We start from the raw sequence: 13175 nt of genomic DNA on the forward strand, positions 1-13175 counted from the left end.
TTCTCGCTTCTTCTTAACTCGTGTTAAACACTCTTTTGCCAAATCTGCTTTTGCTTTTTCTGGCCCTTTTCTCTGGAACTCTCTACCTACTTTTCTGACTACTTCTCCATCATTTACGAAGTTTAGAGCGGATCTCAAGACCCATCTGTTTTCAAAATTGATTTAGGAGCGCTGTTGAACATCGCGGAAATAGCACTTTACAAGCTAATTGATTGATTGACTTAAAATGAAACGTGGTCGTTGACCTAGAAGAATGTGCACGCGCTATATACTGTCCATCGGTTCTAGCCATTCACCAAAACCTAAACTACCAAAATACCTATGCGCCACCTCTGCCCAATTGAAACCCGACGCCATCGCTTCTCTCGCTTCCAGTACCAGTGTAAAGTACCTGCTATATCGAAATCTCAGCCTATTAGTATTCTAAAAATATGGTTATTAATATATATGCTGGACCAAGCAAATTTAAACTGAAATTTCTCTAAGGTATCACTCAAATTAAAGACTCTACTGGAAGAGAAACAATGACTTCACATATCTATTATAATTGATGCAGGGAGACAATTCCAGTACGTGATCTTTTAAAGCGTAAAATTGGTGTAATGATGTAACTACTAGGTCGACGCTCAAACCAGTTTCTTTATTTCTTTTGTTTCAGTTTCGATGTGTAACTCAGCGACTGGAACCTTGTCATATAATTACTGAAGCTTTTTTAAAACTTTCTATCCTATTTTGTATAAATATTAAGCTCTACATTCCAATAATGCGTTTAGTTCTTTTGTTTATTTAGCTCAATGTTTATAAATAAACTTTTAAAGAATTATACTTTAAAATTGTCACAGACGTTTGCGTCGTTTGTTACGTTATAATGCATTTTAGCTATCGCAGATATTCTTATCTTAAAGTTCTCCTCTCTGCACCATAATGCATGCGTAACATCAAACGATCCTCTTAGTTTCAGTAACAAACACGACAAAATGGCAAAAATGGACATGGGAAAATTGGGAATCGCCAAAATTACGAAAAGAAACAAAATTTTTCACACAATCCAGAACTTTTCCAAGTGCGAATATATAATCAAATCATCACTTTGTGTTGCACGGTATTATTATGGAGATAAAAAAAATTAAATAAAAATAGGTAAAAGAATGTATAGCAAGAAACAACACAGATTAAAGATAAAAAATGAAATAAAAAATACACCAATCAAAGCGGTGGTCTAAGTTTTTTTAGCAAGCGACTGAAGCGCATTATTGTTATTACAAGAAGACAAAAAATGCATGTAAATACATCTGAATCAACGCATCATAAACTTTTGCGTGTGATAGACGGGGATCTCTTTACATTCAAACCTGGATACTGGGACAGCAATGCCAGGCACTGTAACCACTACACCATCGTGCCGCCTAAAGTAATGATTGGCAGATATTGCTGTCTTCGTTTCCTGCACCAACTATATAGATTAATGGCGCTAATATCATTTTTCTTCAAGTAGTTTATGGCGAGAAGAATACAACAGTGTTCTAATATTTAACTACAAGAATTGCAATAGAGAACGTTGATCTGAAAGTTGAGCCGGAAGGCTGGCGCCAATATATTCAATTCACCAGTTTTGTCAATCACCCAAACCTAATCTGTAAAAGCACCCCAGCATGTGTGATTTCATTGACACTCTTGCCTCCAGCAATGTTTATAATCGGACAAATACAACAGGTAAGGCCATTACGAGATAACAGCACAAAAGGATGCTACAAAAATTTTAGTTATAACTAGGGAAACTTATTCTGGTGAAGGCCAGACTTTTGGATCTTTGTACGTCAACTAGTACTTTTCCAATGTAGTCCAAAAAACGACTTTTGAATTTGTATTAGTTAGAAAAGAGCGATTCATAACATTTTTTTTATCTTGAAATTGACAAACGTTTGTAATCCTAGTCAAAAGCATCACCACTACATAAATTACCTATTTAAAAATAATTAAAAAACAAACGGTACATTTTGAGTGAGATCCACTAAAAATATATCAATACTATCGATCAGTAAATGCATAAAAAATTATTAATAGGTATACTAAGTACGAAAAAAGTTGCAAATACAAAAACAAATAAATTTAAAAAGACAAACATTTGTTTTCAAATAAAATAACAGCATATATATATAACTAATATGTAAACTACTACTACGTATGTGTATATATATATATATATATATATATATATATATATATATATATATATATATGCGTGTGAGCGTGTGTTTTTGTGTGTGTGTATATTTTTCCATTTAATTAAACAAATAAATCAATCAATATTTTGTAACATTAATATAAATATACCAAAAAACTATTAACTATATAGAGGAATTTGCTTGCCTAGCGAAATTCATAAAGATCTGCTCAAGTTTTGTCTGATTTATTGAAAAGTCATCTATTAGGGACATTGATTTTGCTTGAGACAACACTTTAAAAATAAACGACAAATCGTTGAAAGATGCTGGTAATCGAAATTTAGCGAAGTTCAAATGACGTTCAAGCAGTTTTGTTTCTGGAAAACTTTTTAAAATAAAATCCGTAATCCTTTTAAAATTTTCATCAACATTAACGATTTCTTTTAATTTGACATCAATCGTGTATCCTTCATTGAATTTATTTTTTAGATGTTGAATAGTTCCTATGCATTTTAGCTCTCCTGAAACCATGATCGTCAAACGGTTGCAAAGAAATTCACACTCTTCTAAACTGTGAGATGTTAATACTACTGAGTGGCCAGCCCTGACAGTGCCGACAATTGATTCCCAAACATATTTCCTAGCTTTTGGATCAATTCCTGCTGTAGGTTCATCGAGGTAAACTACATCAGGATTTCCAATCAAAGCTAAAGCTATTGACAATTTTCTCTTGTTCCCACCAGATAAATGCATAGCAAGTGTATCTTTGTAAGCCAACAAATCCAAGTTTAAATATGCCCATTCACATATTAACTTTACATTTTCAGAAGGTGCACCTCTTAGTTTGGAAAAATGAACTAAGTGCTCTTTGACTGTCATCAAATTACAAATCGCATCAAATTGAGGACAATAGCCAAACAGGTTTTGAGCTTTTTGTGTATTTTTTGAAAAATTAGAACCTCTCAAAAAAATATTTCCTGCGCTCGGATGAATGTCTCCAGTTAGCATTTTAAATAATGTCGACTTCCCAGCTCCATTTATTCCCAAAAGGCCAAAACACTCTCTCTGCAGGACACCAAATGTTACATTGTTAACAGCTAATATGGAGTTAGAGTTTTTTCTAAAAAGGGATCGGTGTTGGTAATATTTAATTAAATTTGTTACAGCTAAAACGTTATTACTCAATGGCTCACTAAAAATTCTTTTCTCTTCATTCAAAACGTCTTCATCCGTGCTGTTTGTAACTAATCTAGCACCCAATCGAAATTTATCATTCTTACAACTTGAATTTTTATGGGACAGGAATTCGGCAACCAAAAAAGACGTTAGAGATAAGCATCCAAAAATAAAAAGAGAGCAGATGAATTTTCCTACCGCGTGAAAAGCAATGGGATTAGTGTATTTGACGCTGTCTTCGCCGAATAGCATAACCTTAGCATTATAGTTAATATAGTTGCTACTCATTTCTATCAAACCTCTGGACAAACAAAACTGTGGTATAAATATAAACAATGTCTGAAAGAAATCGCTCCAATCTTCATCAGTTGGGATAAAATCAATAACAAAGGTGACTATTGTGGGTACAAGACCAAAAAGAAAATAAACGCCAGAGAGAAATATGTAGCCAGTGTTGGAATCCGTGAAAATCCAGATAAAAAAATAGGTCAAAGGAATAACAGCCCAACCGTACGTAAGTGTTAAAATAGTAAACGTAAGCATATTCTGCTTCGAAACAAACTCTTTTGCATTGAAAATGATGAATATTAAAATAAATATTAGACAGATGGATAAAAACATTAAAGTATCCCAGACGAAATTTGAAATCCAATATAAAGTTGAATTCAGTCCACTTATATATTGCAAATGCATCGAACCACTATTTTTTTCTTCAATTAAAAAAAATAGAAAACTAGTTGGAATAATGGTAAGAGCAAACAAAATAACAACAGGCGGAAGAATTTCCAAAATCTTTCTGCTTTCAAGCCGCTGCTCAAAAGTGGCATTTAAAGGATGAGAATAGACTACAATTCCTATCTTTTTAGAGGAAACATTATCATATTTAGATCGAAGTATAGCATTGTGAACGACGTTTGAATACGCAACAATTGCAGTAGGTGAATCATGACTGTACCAAACTATTACCACGTCGTCGGTCACCAAATGAGGGCAAAAACCTTTCAAATTACTCTTCAGAGAAACCGAAACGTTGGAAGAATTAGTTATTTGAAGTCCTTCGAGTATTTTATCGGTAAGATTCAAAATGTTTAGCAAATTATTCAAAATGTTGATTGAAACTGAATAATTAAACGGATTTGTAGAGTAAAATTCAATACCCGCAAATCTAGTTTTTGAAAATTTGTGCTGAGTATCTACCAAATATTGTTGTATATTAAAATGAGTTAAATTCTGAAACACATCATCATTGTTAATTTTTAATTGTGGAGGAGGTTCACCTGAAAAAGAATCAGAACATTTTTTATAACCAGCCTTGCAACTACAAGAAATATTAAACTCTGGATTTTCTGGAGATATCAGAAAAGTGAGATTTTTGTATTTTTTGCGATAACAGTCGAGATTATTAATTTTATGAATTTTCGGATCCAAACACCTATTACCCATTCCAGGATTATTCAATAAAGATAGTTCCATGTCCCGCGAGTCCCAGTTTAAATTTTCATTCCTGGATAAAAACGAAGTCAAATGTAACTGTTTGGACTTTATTAACCATGGATGAATTTCAACACTTGGCTCATCTGTGGAAAACTTGAACCGAAAATTTGTTATGAACATCGTCAAGGCAACAAATAATGGTGGAAGAATTAACTGACAAAAAATTGTTTTAAAACTTCGTTTTGAAAAATAATATCTTTTAACAATTAATGACCAAAATTGGAGAAACAAAAATATAAAACCAGAATGAGGCTTTATTTCAGGACAAAATTTGAAACGAGAAAATTTTGATGATAGATCTGCTTCTTCAGGGAGAGGTTCTGAATTCTTGTTAACTTGAAGAAACACTTGTTCCAGCGTTGTATCAGATAATCCATAGTTCACAAATTGCAAACTCGATTTACTTAAATCTAAATTCTTGAATAAGTTGTTAAATTTATCTACTTCAGAATATGGTAAAATGAATACAAAGTTGTAAAAATTGTGTGTCGACACATCAGGTTCTGCGTTGGGCACAAACTTTTTTATAAATTCAATAAAAACATCCATCTGTTTTTCTCTCTCTTTCTCATTTTTGAAATATTTATCAAAACTTATATCTAGGTGATACCCTTTACCAAAATGTTTTTTAAGAAACATTATTGAACCAGAGGCAAGCACCTGTCCCTTGTTAATAATGATCAACCTATCACTGAGTATATCAGCTTCGTCCATCAAATGGGTTGAGAGTATTGTCGTTCGATTGTTTTTGTATTTCTGAATGAGATCCCATATGGATCGTCTGGCATACGCATCGACGCCGGCAGTTGGTTCATCCAGCACTACAACGTCTGGAGACCCGATGTACGCTACGCCAACAGAAAGCTTCCTCTTCATGCCTCCTGACAAAAACGAAGAATTCACATCCCTCTTATCAAACAAATTGAGATCCATCAAAATTCTGTTGCATTCACTTTTTATTTCCTTTTTTGGTAACCCTTTCAGCATTGAATAAAACAAAAGATGTTCCATTACAGTGAGATCGTCATACAATATGTTGTGCTGAGGACATAGACTTATGATTTTTCGAATTTCTTTAATTTGTGTTTTTACGTCCATGTTATTAACATAAACTGTACCACTTGAAGGACCATATAAGCCTGTTATTATAGACAATGTCGTCGTTTTACCAGCACCATTGTGACCCAAGAAACCAGTGACATGGTTTTTGTAAAATTCTGCATTTAAATTATTAACAGCAACGAACTTTTTGAACTTTTTGACTAAATTAACTATAGAAACACCAACATCTAAGTTATTAACTTTTAGCTCGTTACTGATCTGAGTGAGTTCGTCCATATCAATTGCGTTTCTGATACTACTGCTATTATTTTTATTTTTTCGAAACATAAAAATCCATTCAACTGGAAAATACCAAGGTTTAGCTATCCCATAGTTGCCTGGGAACACAGCATCGACATAAAGTGTGACCACAGTATGCAATATAATATCGACCATTATCATTAAAAGACAAAATCCAAAATTAAATTTATCGTTAACTTCGGGACTTCTGAAAATATTGCTCCATTGTATTCCTTCTCCCAATGCTTCATACTTTGCAGAATATGAACAAGCAAAACCAAATGCTGAAGTGAAAGAGAAACATGCTATCAGTTTTGATGCAAAAGGCATTGAATCTTGAAAACTTTGACAGAGTCTATAAGGAAGAAATAAAACAAAATAGCAAATTGCTGAAAAAGCAGCTGCAGTATTGGAACGACTAAAAAAAACACTATACATAAAACATTGAGTTATAAGTGCAATCATAAAAAACATCATTAAAACAAATAGCAAGGAAAAACTTGCATTAGGCAGAAGATCACCAAATTTGAGTAAAAAACACAACAAAAATATTGGAATTAAAACTAAAAGAAAGAAATGAAGGAACCAAGCCAACCATTGAATACCACTGCCCAATCCCATAATTTTTATGAATTCACTCAATTTCAACTCTTTTTCTTTAACAATGTCCTTTACAATTATTGGCACAAGAACAAGCCAAGATACAACCATAAATAGAGGAAGCAATCTTATAAATATATTGATGAAAATATTTTCAGTGTAACAAGGGCTAGGAAATTGTTGTAAAACGGTTCCTACATTATCTTCACCTAAATATATCCTGATTAATGCATGTTCTATTATGTCCTGCAGATACACAAAACCAGACTTTAGAAAACTTGGAAGTATTCTGGGATTGAATTGCAAATTTGAAAGTTTTGTTTCACCCTCCAAATTCAATTTGTATGCTAAATCTATAAAATCTTGATCAAGTCTTATTTTATATTTAACTAATGGAATGTTTGAATTATTTTGTTGGATGATGTCAAAAACGAGACCTGCTAGAAACGTTTTGTTATCAATTAACTGGAGAGCTAATTTTGTTAATGAATATTCATCTGGTACTGCAACAAATCTATCATATGAAAAACAATTCAGTAGCTTCATTGAAATTTTTAGCAGGTCAGTAATATTGGATGTATGAAAATCCTCTTCTAGAAATTTTACTAATGATGTTAAAAGGTTTGAACTACTTAAATAACTAAATAAAGGCGTAACAATTTTCAATTCTTCATAAATGACATTATTTTTGAAACTGTCAATCATTATGAAAAAGTATCTTTCAAAATTTTCAAGAAAAAATTTAATTTCAAACAGGTTTGTGAAAAAACTTTTGGCTTCACTGATAATTTTATTTATATCATCGTTATCAGGTGTATATAGAATTTTCCCATTGAACAAAGGTTGAAGTAATTTTAACCTATTAGAGAAAAAGCTGCAGTTGTTTGAAGTTTCATCAGAAACATTAGAAAACCTTTCTATGATGTTTTTTTCCAGCTGAAGATGTCCTCTTGCATTTAAATATTTCATCAACGAATTGTCAACTATATGACTGAAAGGTCCACACAAAACGGTTCGAAACTGAAAAGAATCACTCCTGTTATCAAGTTTTGATGTAAATAAGTTAAAAACATCTCTTGTTGAATTTAATAATGAGAAACTGTCGTTTATTGCTCTAATTGTTTGAAATACACCCAAATATTCAAAATAATCCTGCAGTGAAAACACTTTAGTGAACATTGGCAAAAAACTTAACGATGTTGTTCTCCAGTTTATGTTTAAAAAATAAGTTTTAATAATATCATCAAAATTATTTTGACATATTTTATCATTATTGATGTCTGAATATGATTTGTTTCCATTGAAGAAAACCACTTTATTATCACAAATTACATTTTTTAAATATTCAGAAAAATTATCTTTAGATTGGCTGTAATTTGCTAATGTTTCATATAATTCCTTCAAATTTATTTCACTTGCATTTAAAAATTCAATTATAAAATCAGAATCTGATAAATTGAGTTTTTCTAACATTAAATTCATACTTGTGGAATTAACATCTGGCCTGATGAATGTATCCATAACATCCAAAATCAAATTTTTCTTGGTTTTTATTGTAGTTATTACAACTCTCAAGTTCTTAGCAATATCGAGCTTATTCAAACTTTTTGTTAAAAGTTCAATTTCAAGCAATACTTCTCGATATTTACCAGAAATAAATATACTTCTTAGTTCATCTTCAGCATTCCAATCAGAATCATTTTTAGTATAGACCTGCAACCCATTTTTAACATATTTGAAACACGGGGTACTTGTATTCATGGAGCAGTAGAAACTTCGAAAAAAGCTGAAAATGCCAGCAGATGGTAAGGATCTTTCTTCGAAGAAACAGTCTTGCGTTTCATTGATCAACGAATTTCTAAAAGATGCCTTGATAAGTATTAAAACGATAAACAGAAACAGAGGCCAAATTATTTCAGCACACAACTGAATTCGTTTCTTAGATCTAAGTCTAAAATTTTTCCAGAGCAACGTCTTCAGTTGGTAGATGAACGACATGGCAACATGCGATCGATCGAACACACTGGAAGACGAACTAAACACTCAAACGGTTTGTACAGAGAACGCTCGCTCAGTCAAACTTCAGAAACTCATTCATCTCATTTACTACGATCATCTGCAACGATAATCTATGGGAACAATGAAGAAACGATTAAAAGCAAACTTTCTCAATAAACGAAAGAACATAACTTATATTGTTGCATAATTTTATCATTTAATTTTATTTTAAGCAAATGATAATATATTATAAATTCTAAATAATTTATTTTATATACTAAGAATATTACACTATATTTTATATTTGTTTATACTTTTATTCACCTTTATACCTGATATTTAATATGTTAGATGTTGTATAATTATTAAATATAAATATGCAATATATACCTATATTGAAAAAATTATCTTGAAATATGCAGCAAGTATAATATAGAAATCCTTTGTTCTACAAAAAAATGTATTTACACACACGTGTTAATACATATGCTACAATGCTATATATATATATATATATATATATATATATATATATATATATATATATATATATATATATCATAGACACCTTAAAATAAGAATAACAGCACTCTTGCTTGGTATTTCAAACTTGGGTTCATAGTGAAACTTTGGTTCACTTTGTATTGAAGACAAACCACTTCATTCACTCCTACTCTTTTTCCCGATCGCTTTTATCAAAAACTTTAGTTTTCATCAACAAACAAGTCATTGTTCTACAAGCCATTCTGTCATTAGAAACTGGAGCATCATTATATAACAGTAGTTTAGTTATGTAAACTCTGCAGTTATGTTTAAGCGTTGCCAGAACTGACAAGATGTACTGCGCTATGAAGAAAAAAAGCAGTTGACAATATAGGTTGTGTAAGACTGCTTTGTTCCTTTATAAACTCAGATGAAAATGTTGCATCAGTCGCTTCATTTTCAATGTCGTGCACAACAATGGAAAAATTTTGTGACAGCCAGCTATGATGATGACTTTATGTTTCAATGTGACATCAGGTTGCAATAATAATTCTGTGTCGTCAATACTAGTATAAGTACACATTCAATGTCCACATCTTTCAGAGTTTGGCTGTGAAGAGCACATTGTTTAAACAAGGAAGCTCTCTTATGACCACCGGGTACTACAACAAATTTTGTTAGTTGCTGTAAATGTAGACGTTGAACCTTGGCAGCGACCAGAACGTCAGTGATATTGATGTAGAAATTTCTACCGCACCATTGCCTGGTGTTGCCAAAAAACTTTTTAAAAGTATTCTGACTAAATGCTGAAAACAGCAGCAATACTGAATTTGGTCGTCGTCATCTGTAAAAGTTGCGAGCATGCACTCTAGTACACCAGGCTCATTACAACGGCTTGCAATGACAGGCCTAAGAACTTCTGAAAGCTGTCACACTTAAGTTGCCATAATGTTTTGGTGGCGTTACAAAGTTTTACAGCATTATACCGGTCTTTGTTATTCATCATCTTAAACCACGCAGTCACAAGATTTATGAAACGTACTGCGCCTCTTTCTACGTGCAGTTTTTTTTTCAAAATAAGTAACGCTGCTATCGTCTTTTTATGGAAAGCTTGCAGGGTTGTGGGATGTACTAATGAGTAAGTTTTGTGAAACGTATTACTGTCACTCTCTTTTCTTCGTACAGGGGCTTTCAAAGCACAGCAGTGTGCAACAAATCTCTGACCGTCGTCAATACAATTTATATCTTGGATTGCCTCACTGATTCGGTTATTTCTAATGTTTTTGAATAGAATACATGCACATGCACATAGTCATGGCCTGGAAGAGTCACCTGTACTGAGCCACCAAGGCTGTTGTACAGTGGTTGATTCATTGTGCAATTTTCACACATTATAGATATAATGCATCCACCGCTTTTCACAACGGATTCAACTGCTCTCAAGAAATAAAACCAACGTTGCTTTGCATTGATTTCAGTTACAAGAATGACACAAATAATAAAACGAAGTCCACCATGGTGGCAGATTATCTCAAAACATAACGTGACGTAGATACTTAAAGCGTTTTGTGCATACCCCATGGACTTATATTTATTTGTAATGGTAAACGAAAAAGCTCTTTTATCACTGTTCAGTTATATCCTTCACTTTTTTATTCTTATCTGTTCTACTTTGTACTGTTTTATCATAAAACCAATAGAGTATGACATTAAAATTTCAGTTGTTTTAAAACCATAAACCCAAGTTTTTTTTGATTTGTTATGAACCCATCTTTAAAATACCAAGCCAGAGCGCCTTCATTTAATGTGTCCATGATATATATATATATATATATATATATATATATATGTTGGTAATAGACCATAATTTTTACAATATTCTATAAATTCTACCAATGTTTGGCGTAATATGTTTGTAGTTAGTTTTAAACGAACTACAAACATATTAACGCCAAACATTCAGTAGAATTTATAGAATATTGTAAATATATATATATATATATATATATATATATATACATTATCATATATATATATATATATATATATATATATATATATATATATATATATATAATATATATATATAATATATATATATAAGGCCATTACGTATATAAGTTTCATTAAATTCTATCGCTATAGTATTATTTATTAGTAATTTAATAATTATTATCAAATTTATTAAAATTAATAAAAATAATAATTATAAAACTACTGGTAGGAATTTTTAAAAGCTCAGCGTTAAACTTTCAAAAGCTAAAAATTTGGTAGATTTATAAATTATTGCATCAATTATGGTCTCCTTCCAGCATATCTATATACATATAGGAGCGGTTTATAACGCGATAACCTGATCATTGGCATCAACGCTAACCTAATTATAAAGTATTTGATCTCATTGTGGCGTCATTGCAATTATTAATATCTCATGACAGGATGCATGCAGTGCACATGTACTTTACATGCAGTCAGACCTCAAATAAGCCCATCACAACACAATTTGTTTCTTCAACTGCATGAACAAATTATATTGGTGTCACGACATGTATGTATTTGTATGATAATGAAGATATGCAGGGGACACTCTTACTGACCTTCTTGGCTTTATATAATTTCTGTTATAAAAATAAAACATTTTTAAGTTGAAAACATTAATCATTAAAATTACGTTAATTTGTAAATGAAGACTGAATACGCGATCACGTTGTTTGCTGGTCCATGTCGCCATAATTACACAAATACACACACATTGCACGTGTAAATGTGTATATGACCTACATTCTCCGTAATCATTAAAATTCTATTCACTTTGTTTTATGACGAACTATGTAACATTATAGTAGGATCAAAAAATTGAAAAGTTTTAGTCATTAGGATACGAATTGCTCTTTTAATCTATTTAAGTTTTGTATAAGAAATTGCACTGAAAAAACCTACTAAAAGATAACAACAATTTTGATAATATTCTGCTTATGGGAAATTCAATTTCTGTATAAATGCTTGCCTAGAAGTGCATCATAGTGTTAAATGGCAATTTTCAGGGTGCGCTTCCATAGGAATTCAACGAGAATGGGAATAATTTACGGACATGTTGAGAATGAGGAATAAATAGAAAACCAATTTTCAGCTGGAAGAAATCTCTGATGGCAATGGAAAAATTAGAATAAAAACGCTATTTATTTCCCTCTCTTCACCTATATCATTTATACCCTATTATAAAACAGTTTGAAAGACACCTAAAATATAGGAACACTTATTAATCATTCGTCATTTGCTCAATTGTGTTTAATTTTTTCCGATGTTGGCACAACCAAAACATGCATGCGTCAAGGTCAATAATCTCCAGCAACAGAAACATGTTGTAACGTCCTGTAGTCCAATACCAGTACGCACTATTATTCTCACAATAGTGTTGGGATCCACTATGATTGTTGGTGTGCATGTTTTCCCAGCTCTTCAACGCATATACTTAGAATAATTCAAATTTTTTAAATTTCACAAAATTCTAAAACAAAAATTAAAAACACTACACATCAAAAACAGGAAATAAAATTATTTTTTGCTCAAAAAAACTTATACAAAGAATGCAATAAGCAGTTTAAATTAATTTAGAACCATAAACTGAAGTTCAAGCAATGCGGACTAATTTGTAACCTTAAACAGTAAAATTGCTGCTTATTTATGTAACGCTGTAAGTTAAAAAAAAGGCAATACATTTGAGAAAAAAGGTCCACACTTTGCACTATTTTTACATAAGAGGCTGTCCATAAACGATGTCCTCTCTGTCACAAATTTTCAAAACCCTCATATGCAGTGCTGGTAAAAGGGTTAGGACACCCTTGTTTTGTCAGTGTAACTTATGATCTAGAGAAGTATATTTATGAAACTTTCAGATGTAATAGAAAATAACATTTT

At 31.7% G+C, this 13175-nt stretch overlaps 1 protein-coding gene across 1 annotated transcript; it reads right to left on the bottom strand.

The window, feature by feature from the left end:
* Window positions 1–2348: 2348 nt before the first annotated feature.
* Window positions 2349–8774, bottom strand: HELRODRAFT_156842 (hypothetical protein; the record flags this gene model as incomplete). Its single annotated transcript, XM_009018058.1, has 3 exons — window positions 2349–7712; window positions 7811–7812; window positions 8441–8774. 3 exons carry the CDS (start codon window positions 8772–8774, stop codon window positions 2349–2351), a joined length of 5700 nt encoding a protein of 1899 aa, XP_009016306.1.
* Window positions 8775–13175: the final 4401 nt, after the last annotated feature.

The sequence above is a fragment of the Helobdella robusta genome (genome assembly GCF_000326865.2).
Source record: "Helobdella robusta unplaced genomic scaffold HELROscaffold_20, whole genome shotgun sequence".
NCBI classification, from domain to species: Eukaryota; Metazoa; Annelida; class Clitellata; order Rhynchobdellida; family Glossiphoniidae; genus Helobdella; species Helobdella robusta.